The 16,213-nt window shown below is 42.8% G+C and overlaps 1 protein-coding gene across 1 annotated transcript in view; it reads right to left on the reverse strand.

The window, feature by feature from the left end:
* Positions 1–4,187: 4,187 nt before the first annotated feature.
* Positions 4,188–16,213, reverse strand: part of WDHD1 (WD repeat and HMG-box DNA binding protein 1) — a 59,585-nt gene continuing 47,559 nt past the window's right edge. Inside the window, exons 22-26 of the mRNA XM_063439778.1 lie at positions 14,358–14,401; positions 13,971–14,144; positions 12,762–12,880; positions 5,979–6,114; positions 4,188–4,716 (exon numbers count right to left, since the gene is read on the reverse strand). Coding sequence (XP_063295848.1) covers positions 4,510–4,716; positions 5,979–6,114; positions 12,762–12,880; positions 13,971–14,144; positions 14,358–14,401 — 680 coding nt within the window. The 3' untranslated portion in view covers positions 4,188–4,509. The remainder of the gene's footprint in view (positions 4,717–5,978; positions 6,115–12,761; positions 12,881–13,970; positions 14,145–14,357; positions 14,402–16,213) is intronic.

The following is a 16,213-nucleotide window of genomic DNA, read 5'->3' on the forward strand; positions in this document are numbered from 1 at the left end:
TTGCCAGGTGGGCCCAATTTAAGGAAAAACTACTAAAGGAGGGTGTTCCACATTATTAAGCAGAGCACCATTTTCATGCAATATGGGGAAGAAAAAGGATCTCTCTGCTGCCGAAAAGAGTGAAATAGTTCAATGCCTTGGACGAGGTATGAAAACATGAGATATTTCACGAAAACTTAAGCGCGATCATCGCACTATTAAAGGACCACTCTAGTGCCAGGAAAGCATACTCGTTTTCCTGGCACTAGAGTGCCCTGAGGGTGCCCCCACCCTCAGGGACCCACTCCCGCCCGGCTCTGGAAAGGGGAAAGGGGTAAAAACTTACCTTTTTCCAGCGCTGGGCGGGGAGCTCTCCTCCTCCTCTCCGCCTCCGTTCCTCCCCGTCGGCTGAATGCGCACGCGCGGCAAGAGCTGCGCGCGCATTCAGCCGGTCACATAGGAAAGCATTCATAATGCTTTCCTATGGACGCTTGCGTGCTCTCACTGTGATTTTCACAGTGAGAATCACGCAAGCGCCTCTAGCGGCTGTCAGTGAGACAGCCACTAGAGAATTAGGGGGAAGGCTTAACTAATTGATAAACATAGCAGTTTCTCTGAAACTGCTATGTTTATAAAACAATTAGTTAACCCTAGCTGGACCTGGCACCCAGACCACTTCATTAAGCTGAAGTGGTCTGGGTGCCTAGAGTGGTCCTTTAAGAGATTTGTGGCTGATTCAGAGCAGACGGGTTTGTGCAGATAAAGGCACATTGAGAAAGATTTCTGCCAGATCCATGCATTGGATCAAGAGAGCAGCTGCTAAAATACCATTACATAGCAGCAAACAGATATTTGAAGCTGCTGGTGGCCTTTGGAGTCCCACGGACATCAAGGTGTAGAGTCCTCCAGAGTCTTGCAACTGTGCATAAACCTTCTATTCGGCCACCACTAACCAATGCTCACAAGCAGAAACTGCTGCACTGGGCAGAAAAATACATGAAGACTAATTTTCAAACAGTCCTGTGCAACCCTGAATGGTCCAGATGGATGGATGGTTAGTGGACGGCCACCCTGGTCCAACAAGGCTGTGACGTCAGCAAGGCGGTGATGGAGTCATGTTTTGGACCGGAATCATGGGAAGAGAGCTGGTCGGCCCCTTTAGGGTCACCGAAGGTGTAAAGATGACCTCTGCAAAGTATATGGAATTTCTGACTGACCACTTTCTTCCCTGGTACAGAAGGAAGAACTATGCTTTCCGTAATAAAATCATCTTCATGCATGACAATGCACCATCTCATGCTGCAAAGAATACCTCTGCATCGATGGCTGCTATGGGGATAAAAGGAGAGAAAGTCATGGTTTGGCCTCCATCCTCCCCTGACCTCAATCCTATTGAGAACCTTTGGAGCATCCTCAAGCAAAAGATCTATAAGGGTGGGTGGCAGTTTACAACCAAACGGCAGCTCTGGGAGGCTATTCTGACATCTTGCAAACAAATTCAAGCAGAAACTGTCCAAAACCTCACAGGTTCAATGGATGCAAGACTTGTGAAGCTGCTATCAAATAAGGGGTCCTATGTTAAAATGTAACGTGACCTGTTAAAATGTTTAAAAAGTTAAAATGTTGTTATAAGTTTGATTGAAATAGCTTTTGATTTCAGTAAATATGCTGCAAACACGACAAATGACAATTTTCAGTTCTTTACAACATATAAAGTGTTTTGAAACTTACTGTGCGTAATAATTTGGAACATTGCATTGTAAGTTTTTTATGTTTTAAAAAAATACTGTTATCATTAGAAGGTTTGTTCGATAAAATTTGAATTGTACTCTTAATAGTTGATAACAAGAGAATTATGCTGACTGTTATTTACATCAATTATTTAGGTAAATGAGAAAAATATCATTTGCATAATAATTTGGAACAGGGTGTATATATAGATTGAAAGTACAAATCAAGCAATGTTATAATGTGGTGAACCATGTAACCGTATTGAATTAGAAATGCACTAAATGAACTTCCTCTCATTAGAAGATCTGTTAATTAGCATTAGCTAGAATTCTTTCCTTGTTCTAAGCTTCCTTATTGCATCATAGCGGACGTCACACATTCCTCGAACAACCACAATGAGCAACACGAGAATCTGTGCGTGTGATGTAAAAGCGCGAGTCTGCTGTCTGGCACCGTTCCCCTTCACTGAATTATACTTAATTAAACTACAGAAACTGCAAAGCAATATTTCATCTGAAGAGTCATACACAGAAACCCTTTCTATGAGCCAATATAATATGTAATGCACTTCTGGGTAGTTTATATAATAAAAATAACAGTCATGGACCGAGCGTTCAGAAACAAAGCAGGATCCTATAGACAGTAAGCTTGTTTGAGCAGGGTCCTGCTGGGGCCAATTCATACAACATATTTACACACACACAGAGAGCTCCAGTAAGTCTGGCTTCACAGCACCGGGCTAAACAACGGTGTCAATGCGGCAATATAAAGCTCTGTGGGAGTACAAGAAACTGCCTTTAAAAAAAAAATCCTACATGCTTTCAAGACGGGCTGAAATATTCATAGATGGAGATCACATGAAGGTGCCTCTCTCCTTCTCAAGTTAATTATGCATTGCCTCCAACTTCCTTTTCGATGGACATTTAAATCCTAGCCTGCATAATTACAATGTGATCTATAAAATTGGCCAAATAACTGGTAAACGATAGCTAAAAAGTTATTTCCATTTTATTCTGAATTCTGCAGTCTTTTCTGCCGTCATTGCCAATATGGCACAAATCCCAAGTGTGCCAATTATTGGAATGGAACCCTCAGACACCGACTTGGTGAGACTACGTCAACAGGAACTACCACAAGAGAATGCAAAGTGAAACCTGTATAACAAGATGCTGTTCAGCATGGCCACATTCAGGGCCAGGCTCATTGCAGCACTAAAAGTCACCCAACAGGATAACAAAAAGACATTTATACATTTTGTTCTCTGCTCTTCCTCATCAATATGACCAACATTCTCTTCAGCACAAAGTGTGTTTCATTTTTCAGGAGGTGAGCGTCGAGCAACAGGAGAAAAAAAAAAATAAAGTCAGCGTATTTGTAATAAATCTAGAATAATTAGGGAAGTTCTGGTATTTTATCCTGTGTTTTAAAGTCACATTGTGAATTTGCTGCAGTGTGCCCTTCACTGACTAACAGCTCTCACACACTAATCTATAAAGGTAAACCCCCTGGTATCGATTCTTCTCTGCACAGCAATATATGGGATCAGTACAAACTCTGCTAACATATTTGCTATTTGGAGTAGACAAGAGGTCATCCTTTGAAACTTGAAGAAAGCAGATTTCACCAACAGCAGAGGAAATGGTTCTTTACAGCAAGAAAAACAAAAAGGAATTCTTACTTTAGCGGTAAATGAAAATGGATAACAAAGTTGGAAGTTACTTGCCAAACCTTAATCATTTACTAAACTAAAGAAGAGTCACTCCAAGTACCATGATAACTAACATTTTATAGTTACAGCTTATTGTATTATTATTAAGGCTTTTTGTAATGGTTGCAATGTCAGGAAGCTATAGACCATTCTCTTTGCCAAAGATCACTCCCTCAGTTTTCTTCATTCATTATCCATCCAAGTATTTGTGCAGTGAGAGTATGCGTGTTGTATGGATGCTGTGTGATCGGAGGCCCTTAACACTGGAATAGTGGAATTCAGGCTCAGATCACTAGAGTTCTTTTAGCGTGGCTTAAAAGGGCACAGACCGTACCGATAATTTGCACTATCGGCCAGAAATTACACCCCCACAACAAGGAAACCTCTGAAGGTTTAAGGAAGTATGATGCAACATTAAGTTGGTCACCTCCACTCAAGAGTTGGTTACAAACAACAACAACAAAAAAACGAACTAAAGTTTAATTAGAATAAAAAGCATTTGCTGGAAATCTTGTTTAAAATAGATGTAAAGTAAACTTTAGGTCACCAACTGGCATCTGCAAATAACTCCAGAGAGACAACGCCACAAAAACAGAGGTATTTGAAGCAAATGCCCCCAAAGTACAGAGTTTATAAAATTAAGAAACCTTCCTATGATGCAGAGATTTACACCAACTGGAGATTAATCTACCACTGCAACTAGCACTTTTCAACATACAAAACGTGTAAGAAATATTAAACTATATCTTGAAAATGACGACACGCCGTCTTGTTACAACTTTGTGGGAAGTCTCTCTATATAAACCCACTATAAACTTTATTTACAGCAGCGAACACAAAGTCAACATTAACAGTTCAACACATTGACCATGAACGTCTTTACAGCTCCACATAGCAAGCAGACGTTTCAAGAGGTTAATCGACTGGCTAATGGTCCCACTTTGACCATAGAATCCACCCATTGATTGTTCCAGATGACCCAGCGGAAGCCATAGGTATAATAGTGGGTATAGTACTATAACTGCTTGATAGGTGGAAATCAGCCAGTACGAATTCCACGTTGTCAAATGTAGGGACTAATCAATCTCTTCCTAATCTTTTTTAAATGCAAATGCAGACAGTTTATTTGTAACTTGGTTTAAAGGCTTGCACTTCTTTGCAGCTCTGAACTCATCATCTGGATCTTCACTGGTCTGGTTTCCATTTAATTGGTGATTTTCCTGTTCTGGCTGTTTTCTCTTCTTCAAATCAACCATATTTTCACCACTGGATCCTCCCTTGGCTTTCTCGATCCACAGCTACATCATATTATGGAAGAGGAGAAACAAAGCAGAATAGATACATCAAATTATGGCCAACTGGCTTTCACCCTCATTGCAATGCATACATATTTTATTAATTATTATTATTATTTTTAAATCCATTTTTATTTATTTATTTATTTTAAATAAGATGACTGGACTACAATTTCTATGATCCCCTGCTGCCTTTGGCTGGATGACAGTAAGAGCTGTATTAAAAAGGATGGTTGGTTCCAGATGCAGTTGTGGTGGATTGTCTCACTGAATGCTCCTATAGACTGTAGGCTCGTTTGAGCAGGGTCCTCTTCAGCATATCGTTCCTGTAAGTTTTTCTTGTAATTGTCCTATTTATAGTTAAATCCCCCCACTCATAATATTGCAAAGAACTATGGAACCTGCTGGTGCTATATAAATAGCAATAACAATAATAATAATTATAAGGCTCTGTGGAAGTAAAACAGTCTATGGGGAGGGGGAGGGAGGAGGCAGGGCGGCCATGCCAGCAGGCTGCAAGTCACTATGGCTCCAGAGGAATCTTGCTAATTGGAACCAAATGCTTGCTTTTCCCGGCGAGTAATACGCTGGAAGTCCATAGCAGAAGGTCTTGGAGCACCTGAAATCGGGTGATTCTGGGTCCTGGAGAGAGACTGAGACGGAAGCCTACCCAGAGGGGGAGTGAAGCGGACGGCCGCTGCTTCGCTTACCACCCAGCCAATACACATCGGCAACTTACCAGACGCCCTACTGGTGGTGGTGGCTCAGTAGCAGGCCAGATAAAAAACTGAAATCCCAGGCGCCAGGGCAAAATGTTTAGTTGCCATGGCGACCTGGAATATGTCAAGCCCTGCCTTATCTTCTGAGATACTAATTCCATGCCAAATGGTATACTGCCCTAGCACAACTATCCTGTTTTATTTAATATTTACTCCTGTTTTCCCATGTCTAGCTAACCTATCACTTTACCTACACGCATACTAGCCTACAGCTAGGACATGCAAGTCTGACAAGTTATTTATTATAAAATGGTGCACGTTTTCTCTTGTTTCCAAATGTTATATATGTATGTTGATTAGCTTGTGGACTGCCATTGGGGCACCTCAAGCATGTTGTACACTTTTGCACTGCAAAAATATTTATTTAAAAAAAAAAAAAAAAAGGAAGAAGTCTATTGGATCAGTCTGATAAAGCGCACAATCTAGACGTAGTTATTACAAAAGACAAAATAAATCACCCAGAGATGATAAAAGCCATTTTCTTACCGTGCGCTCTTCATTTGTAAGATTCCGAAATCTGCTCATACCATCTTTTATTAGTTCAGAATCATCAAAATCTGGGTTTTCCAACAAAATACTCGGGCGATTCTCATCAAGCCAAAGCTGAAAGCCTGTTTTGGGTCTGTGTAAAGAAAACAAATGAGATCTGTTTTAACATAACCTTCTAGCGGTCTGTAAATATACACATACATCTGCTTTAGTTGTGAATTTTGAGATGTTTAGCGAATACTTTGTTTGGGATCAACAGGACTCATTTCACTTTTCTGCCGTTGCGCACAACATCTGATGTGACCGCTCCAGTTTCTGTAGACAGCATTACCTTAATTGTGAATTTTCCAAAGTAAAATTTAATATTTATAACAAAATTAATTTTGCTAAATTGAATTAGTTGATTCATCAATGCCAGATGAAGACAGCATTTATTATAATGATCATTTATCTGTGTCCAGCCTTAGAAATAGCAGAGGACACGCTCACTGATCATGTGTGCACAAAGCGGGAAACCATCACTAAAACAGGTCAATTTCAAAGCATTTATTTGTGTGAATAATAAAAACCTGCATGACTGCTTATATACACTGGCTATAGGTGGTCACTTAAACAGAAGGAAAAGGACCAAATGGAAGAATCCGGCTTATTTTAGTGTAATAAATGTTAATGGAGGGGGCTGGGAAGGGTTGGAGAAAATCTGTTTTGGTTTGTTATCCTTTTGAAGTCACATTTTTAGGCATTTAATGTCACTTCCAAGACCTACTGGATGCATGAGTTCATCCAGCTGTCTCTCATCAAGACATGCAGACATTGTATAATAAGAGTCTGTTACCGGGATAGGTCAACCCCTTCAGGGGATGGTGTGCAGTTGTGGCAGTATACCAGACCAACATCACACAAAAAAAAAAAAAACAGACATTCTGAATCTACAGAACAAGCCAGAGAAATTCCCCAACAGCAAGACAAAAACTAATAGGCTGCATTGATATTTGCCAAAATGTAGATTGCCTTTATGGGAGCACCATAACCACCACAGCCACCATTTTAGAACGATTTTACGACCTACTTGCAGACCCTGCTCTCACATTATCCTGTTAGGGCCACGGTCACTGGCTGAACGTTTCAGCTATAACAAAATAAAGTGGAAAAACCTCACCAGAATAAGAAAATACACTTCTAGATCCCACAGGGCAATGAGTTCTATTTGCAGTAAGGTTTGCGAAGCCTTACTCGGCTCACTGCTGCCAGTTTCTGCTTTTATTAGGTGAACACCTAGTCTTTTTGTGTTTACTGAAAGGGTCCGCTGACTGCTCTCAGCCAATGAGCACGGCTCTGTACTAGACCTGCTCAGCTCAGCAGTTATGGAGCTTGCAGTCCTTTACGACAAATTTATATTTTTCCTAGCAGAGCAATGTATTAGCGTATAGTACTGCGAGGGATCCTCACTTTTTAGATTTCAAACTTTCGCACTGACTGCGATATTTATTAATGGGCGCACTGACTGCGATATTTATGAGTGGGCGCACTGACTGCGATATTTATGAGTGGGCGCACTGACTGCGATATTTATTAATGGGCGCACTGACTGCGATATTTATGAGTGGGCGCACTGACTGCGATATTTATGAGTGGGCGCACTGACTGCGATATTTATTAATGGGCGCACTGACTGCGATATTTATTAGTGGGCGCACTGACTGCGATATTTATTAGTGGGCGCACTGACTGCGATATTTATTAGTGGGCGCACTGACTGCGATATTTATTAGTGGGCGCACTGACTGCGATATTTATTAGTGGGCGCACTGACTGCGATATTTATTAGTGGGCGCACTGACTGCGATATTTATTAGTGGGCGCACTGACTGCGATATTTATTAGTGGGCGCACTGACTGCGATATTTATTAGTGGGCGCACTGACTGCGATATTTATTAGTGGGCGCACTGACTGCGATATTTATTAGTGGGCGCACTGACTGCGATATTTATTAGTGGGCGCACTGACTGCGATATTTATTAGTGGGCGCACTGACTGCGATATTTATTAATGGGCGCACTGACTGCGATATTTATTAATGGGCGCACTGACTGCGATATTTATTAATGGGCGCACTGACTGCGATATTTATTAATGGGCGCACTGACTGCGATATTTATTAATGGGCGCACTGACTGCGATATTTATTAATGGGCGCACTGACTGCGATATTTATTAATGGGCGCACTGACTGCGATATTTATTAATGGGCGCACTGACTGCGATATTTATTAATGGGCGCACTGACTGCGATATTTATTAATGGGCGCACTGACTGCGATATTTATTAATGGGCGCACTGACTGCGATATTTATTAATGGGCGCACTGACTGCGATATTTATTAATGGGCGCACTGACTGCGATATTTATTAATGGGCGCACTGACTGCGATATTTATTAATGGGCGCACTGACTGCGATATTTATTAATGGGCGCACTGACTGCGATATTTATTAATGGGCGCACTGACTGCGATATTTATTAATGGGCGCACTGACTGCGATATTTATTAATGGGCGCACTGACTGCGATATTTATTAATGGGCGCACTGACTGCGATATTTATTAATGGGCGCACTGACTGCGATATTTATTAATGGGCGCACTGACTGCGATGTTTATTAATGGGCGCACTGACTGCGATGTTTATTAATGGGCGCACTGACTGCGATGTTTATTAATGGGCGCACTGACTGCGATATTTATTAATGGGCGCACTGACTGCGATATTTATTAATGGGCGCACTGACTGCGATATTTATTAATGGGCGCACTGACTGCGATATTTATTAATGGGCGCACTGACTGCGATGTTTATTAATGGGCGCACTGACTGCGATGTTTATTAATGGGCGCACTGACTGCGATATTTATTAATGGGCGCACTGACTGCGATATTTATTAATGGGCGCACTGACTGCGATATTTATTAATGGGCGCACTGAGTGCGATGTTTATTAATGGGCGCACTGACTGCGATGTTTATTAATGGGCGCACTGACTGCGATGTTTATTAATGGGCGCACTGACTGCGATGTTTATTAATGGGCGCACTGACTGCGATGTTTATTAATGGGCGCACTGACTGCGATGTTTATTAATGGGCGCACTGACTGCGATGTTTATTAATGGGCGCACTGACTGCGATGTTTATTAATGGGCGCACTGAGTGCGATGTTTATTAATGGGCGCACTGACTGCGATATTTATTAATGGGCGCACTGACTGCGATATTTATTAATGGGCGCACTGACTGCGATATTTATTAATGGGCGCACTGACTGCGATGTTTATTAATGGGCGCACTGACTGCGATGTTTATTAATGGGCGCACTGACTGCGATGTTTATTAATGGGCGCACTGACTGCGATATTTATTAATGGGCGCACTGACTGCGATATTTATTAATGGGCGCACTGACTGCGATATTTATTAATGGGCGCACTGACTGCGATATTTATTAATGGGCGCACTGACTGCGATATTTATTAATGGGCGCACTGACTGCGATATTTATTAATGGGCGCACTGACTGCGATATTTATTAATGGGCGCACTGACTGCGATATTTATTAATGGGCGCACTGACTGCGATATTTATTAATGGGCGCACTGACTGCGATATTTATTAATGGGCGCACTGACTGCGATATTTATTAATGGGCGCACTGACTGCGATGTTTATTAATGGGCGCACTGACTGCGATGTTTATTAATGGGCGCACTGACTGCGATATTTATTAATGGGCGCACTGACTGCGATATTTATTAATGGGCGCACTGACTGCGATATTTATTAATGGGCGCACTGACTGCGATGTTTATTAATGGGCGCACTGACTGCGATGTTTATTAATGGGCGCACTGACTGCGATGTTTATTAATGGGCGCACTGACTGCGATATTTATTAATGGGCGCACTGACTGCGATGTTTATTAATGGGCGCACTGACTGCGATGTTTATTAATGGGCGCACTGACTGCGATGTTTATTAATGGGCGCACTGAGTGCGATGTTTATTAATGGGCGCACTGACTGCGATGTTTATTAATGGGCGCACTGACTGCGATGTTTATTAATGGGCGCACTGACTGCGATGTTTATTAATGGGCGCACTGAGTGCGATGTTTATTAATGGGCGCACTGACTGCGATGTTTATTAATGGGCGCACTGACTGCGATATTTATTAATGGGCGCACTGACTGCGATATTTATTAATGGGCGCACTGACTGCGATGTTTATTAATGGGCGCACTGACTGCGATGTTTATTAATGGGCGCACTGACTGCGATGTTTATTAATGGGCGCACTGACTGCGATATTTATTAATGGGCGCACTGACTGCGATATTTATTAATGGGCGCACTGACTGCGATATTTATTAATGGGCGCACTGACTGCGATATTTATTAATGGGCGCACTGACTGCGATATTTATTAATGGGCGCACTGACTGCGATATTTATTAATGGGCGCACTGACTGCGATATTTATTAATGGGCGCACTGACTGTGGCATGTTATGTGGGACAAAGACACTCTTCTGTGTATGCACTTTATTACTCCTATTGTGTTTTACATATATGAGAAAACGCTGAGGAGCTCTGGGATAGAGTATGTATCACTGTGACGAGACAAAATTGGAAAATCAGAAACACATACATTACATGTCAGTTTCACACTGAATGGTCACTAAAAGGGCAGAGGAGGTCATAAGGGGTGGGTCTGCTTGGGGGAGTTGTCCAGCCAATGGGACAGCGGCTTTTTAGGCTTTTAGTGAAACCACATGAGTGAATTATCTGATATTCAGACATATGGCAATAGAATGTGCAAGCAACGAGCACCGCAAATGTAGGACAGCTTGCTCTACAGTTAAACTGGGGAAGGTTGTATGAAGATATACTCTGGTATAGGTGTGTGCTTCAAAAACATATATTGTTCAGGTCTATAAATCACAATATTTAGTGTCATAACGCCTTTCACCTTCCTTTAACCTCTTGGTGACATACATGTGTGTATACCTAGATTTTAACCATTATTTACATAGAGAGGAGAAAAAAAAAAAAAAAAAAAAAAGAAGAAGAGGAGGGAACAGGGGGTTGGAACCCAGCTCACATTTTCATCTTTGCACCCATGACGACAGAAAAAAAAAAAACCCCAAATAAATTGAAGTTTCGGTCCCAGTAGTGAAAACGCTGCATATATGCAGATATAGGATAGAAATGTTAAGCAGTGAATTGTGATTTAAAAACGAAATCCTACCCATATCAGTCATACCAACAGACACAAAATGGCCACACAAAAAGGATTTGTAGAAAGTAGACCCATCAGGGTGTTTTACTATAACAATTTTAAGTTTTCATTTCTTCATTAGAAAAATACAATTTAAATACAAAAAAAACCTAAAAAACTAAAGCCGGTTTTGTCTACTATATCTTAATACAGCATAGCCCACTAATTGGATTTACACATTTCATATGTAAATACCACCCTTAAGGACACATGACATGTGTGACATGTCATGATTCCCTTTTATTCGAGAAGTTTGGTCCTTAAGGGGTTAATCATAAGCAAAGATTTAATTCAGAGGGGTGCAAGCTCAATAGTATCAACCCATAACAGCCACTTAATTAGTTCACTGTTAAAGGATCACTATAGGGGCAGGAACACAAACATGTATTCCTGACCCTATATAGTGTTAAAACCACCATCTAGCCCCCCAGAGCCCCTCATGCCTCCATAAATATAGTCAAAATCTTACTGTATTCAAGCCAGAAGCTGTAAATCTGCATGCTGTTAGACTCAGAAAAACAAGCAGTCTGCTGACATGTGATAGCCTGATCCAATCACAATGCTCCCTATAGGATTGGCTGAGACTGACAAGGAGGCAGATCAGGGGCAGAGCCAGCATGATTCAAACACAGCCCTGGCCAATCAGCATCAACTCTGAAGTCCCTCTGGTGGCATTCTGAGTGACTGCAACTGGATGTGTTCCTAGCTTTCAATGTAAACATTGTATTTTCTCAGAAAATACAGTGTTTACATGAGAAAGGCTGCAGGGAGCTATAGTTCTCACCTGAACAACCTAATTAAGCTGAAGTTGTTCAGGTGACTATAGTGTCCCTTTAAGTTCCAAACTCCTGAAACAAGCTGATGGCAACAGTTTTCATACCCCTCACCACACTCAAATCACATCTAAAAAGCAAAAAAGCAAAACAAACATACTAATAAAATAATACATATCAACACAAACAAATCTAAAACCCCAAACAAAAATACCAGTTTCAAAATGTAATTAAGGAAAAAAATATATTTACAGTAATACACAATTGAAATAAATCCACGGATGGAATCTTTCACAATCACCTGGGATACTGGGACCAACCACAACGCATAAATATGGAATTTGTACAACTCCAAAGGAAATGAGATTTTGTAGACTCATGCAGTCTAGTAAACCGTTTGCAAACAAAACAACTGCTCATTGTATGGAAAGTTACTGCCCAATTTAATGATATTTTATTGCCTTCCACAACGAAAGGAGGAATTACCAGCACTACGTCTTCAATCGCGCGCTAATTCAGTGTGAGCAGTCTGGAATTCAATGTTCTATTCAAGTTTTAGACCAAAAGCGCATAGACAAGTTTATTCTTACAATGAAGATAAAACTGTTCCATTAATGTATAGATAAATATAGAAATGCCAATATACCAACAAAAAAAACAACCACTCACTGCTTGCTCTCTCCAGCATCAGGCTCTACAGGCTGTGAACTCAAAAGGGATTTTTCTTTAACTTCAGATTTCTTGAAAATGGGTTTCAATGGAAGAGACTGAAATAAAGACGCCTGACCCTGGGGGAAAATATGTTCAGGTCAGTTAGAACCAAAAGGAGAGGAAAAAAAATAAATAAAAGAAAATAGCAATCATTTGCAAAATTTTACAAGAATGCAGCAATGGAGTCCTTCATTAAACATATAAACCTTATAGACCCCGAACTGAATGAAGACCAGCATGCTTATGGAGACGGCCAGATATTGGCTGATATAGCTCACATCAGGCGGAGGAGAAATCTTAGGAACAAAGCTTTAAAAAAAATAAAAAAAATAAACAATCCACACCTCAAAATATGGTCCCAAAATATGGAAAAGCATTCAGCATTGAAAATTTCTGGAAATAGATATTCTTTCTCTGTTTTTGACATAGTTCTAACAGTTGAATATTACTTTTTACCACTTTCAGTAAGAGCAGACATGTTAAAGGATCACTATAGGGTCAGGAACACAAACATGTATTCCCAACTCTATAGTGTTAAATCCACCGTCTAGCCCCCAATGGGCCCCTCATGCCTCCATAAATATAGCAAAATCTTACTTGTATTCAAGCCTGAAGCTGTAACTCTGCAAGCTGTTAGACTCAGAAAAAACAAACTGTCTGCTGACATCATTATAAGTGGTAGCCTGATCCAATCACAATGCTTCCCCATGGGATTGGCTGAGACTGACAAGGAGGCAGATCAGGGGCAGAGCCAGCATGATTCAAACACAGCCCTGGCCAATCAGCATCTCCTCATAGAGATGAATTGAATCAATGAATCTCTATGAGGAAAGTTCAGTGTCTGCATGCAGAGGGAGGAGATACTGAATGTTTGGATGCATTTTAGGCAGCCATGACCCAGGAAGGATCTCTAACAGACATCTGAGGAGTGGCCAGTGAAGTTATCACTAGGCTGTAATGTAAACACTGCATTTTCTCCGAAAAGACAGTGTTTACAGCAAAAAGCCTGAAGGGAATGATTCTACTCACCAGAACAAATTCAATAAGCTTGTTGTTCTGGTGACTATAGAGTCCCTTTAACTAATAATGCTCTATTATTGGATTATTTGGCAGATCAGCAGCTGGTATCTCTGAAAAAGATATTTATCTTGGCATTCGATAAATTACCTGTTTGCTTTTGGCTTTAGGGGCAAGAGGTTTAATCACAATCGAATCAGATTTAGATGCAGCAAGGTTTCCTGAAGTTGCTGGCTTCCTAGAGAATTTATTTAGGCTGTCCAAGAAGCGGGCAGACCCAGAGGAACTACCTGGAACTGCTGGGCTTTTCTGACTGCCAGAGACCTTGAAAATTCAAGACAGAGATTAACAGACATCTTACGCTAACCAGAGAGCGTGTAAATCTACAGGGAAAGAACAGAATCCATCCTGTAGCCAACCACAGGAGAGGGCAATATAGAGATATTGAATAGAGTAATGAGAGTGGGGAAAAGTCAACAGAAAATATTAATGGAGATCGGTTACAGTTTGATTGAGGTTTAAATCCAGGATACATACCTGAAAAGGATTAACTCTGCCTTTGTTGCTGAATACACCTTTACCTGAAACAATAAGGAATATAGAAAGATGGTCAGGAATGGAATGTGAAGGACACGGACACACAGACACCCTGGGCCAATTCCCACCATCCACATCCTGGGCCAATTCCCACCAGCCACAGCCACATCCTGGGCCAATTCCCACCAGCCACAGCCACATCCTGCGCCAATTCCCACCAGCCACAGCCACATCCTGCGCCAATTCCCACCACTAGCCACATCCTGGGCCAATTCCCACCACCAGCCACATCCACATCCTGGGCCAATTCCCACCACCAGCCACATCCACATCCTGGGCCAATTCCCACCACCAGCCACATCCACATCCACATCCTGGGCCAATTCCCACCACCAGCCACATCCACATCCACATCCTGGGCCAATTCCCACCACCAGCCACATCCACATCCACATCCTGGGCCAATTCCCACCACCAGCCACATCCACATCCACATCCTGGGCCAATTCCCACCACCAGCCACATCCACATCCACATCCTGGGCCAATTCCCACCACCAGCCACATCCACATCCACATCCTGGGCCAATTCCCACCACCAGCCACATCCACATCCTGGGCCAATTCCCACCACCAGCCACATCCACATCCTGGGCCAATTCCCACCACCAGCCACATCCACATCCTGGGCCAATTCCCACCACCAGCCACATCCACATCCTGGGCCAATTCCCACCACCAGCCACATCCACATCCACATCCTGGGCCAATTCCCACCACCAGCCACATCCACATCCACATCCTGGGCCAATTCCCACCACCAGCCACATCCACATCCACATCCTGGGCCAATTCCCACCACCAGCCACATCCACATCCACATCCTGGGCCAATTCCCACCACCAGCCACATCCACATCCACATCCTGGGCCAATTCCCACCACCAGCCACATCCACATCCACATCCTGGGCCAATTCCCACCACCAGCCACATCCACATCCACATCCTGGGCCAATTCCCACCACCAGCCACATCCACATCCACATCCTGGGCCAATTCCCACCACCAGCCACATCCACATCCTGGGCCAATTCCCACCACCAGCCACATCCACATCCTGGGCCAATTCCCACCACCAGCCACATCCACATCCTGGGCCAATTCCCACCACCAGCCACATCCACATCCTGGGCCAATTCCCACCACCAGCCACATCCACATCCTGGGCCAATTCCCACCACCAGCCACATCCACATCCTGGGCCAATTCCCACCAGCCACATCCACATCCTGAGCCAATTCCCACCACCAGCCACATCCACATCCTGGGCCAATTCCCACCACCAGCCACATCCACATCCTGGGCCAATTCCCACCACCAGCCACATCCACATCCACATCCTGGGCCAATTCCCACCACCAGCCACATCCACATCCACATCCTGGGCCAATTCCCACCACCAGCCACATCCACATCCTGGGCCAATTCCCACCACCAGCCACATCCACATCCTGGGCCAATTCCCACCACCAGCCACATCCACATCCTGGGCCAATTCCCACCACCAGCCACATCCACATCCTGGGCCAATTCCCACCACCAGCCACATCCACATCCTGGGCCAATTCCCACCAGCCACATCCACATCCTGGGCCAATTCCCACCACCAGCCACATCCACATCCTGGGCCAATTCCCACCACCAGCCACATCCACATCCTGGGCCAATTCCCACCACCAGCCACATCCACATCCTGGGCCAATTCACATCAGCCACATCCTGGGCCATAATTTTAGTTGTGACTGTATATATTTCAGTTTGAGCTTTCCATTCACCATTATCGTTTAGAGTAACCA

Source organism: Pelobates fuscus, chromosome 13, assembly GCF_036172605.1.
Source record: "Pelobates fuscus isolate aPelFus1 chromosome 13, aPelFus1.pri, whole genome shotgun sequence".
NCBI classification, from domain to species: domain Eukaryota; kingdom Metazoa; phylum Chordata; class Amphibia; order Anura; family Pelobatidae; genus Pelobates; species Pelobates fuscus.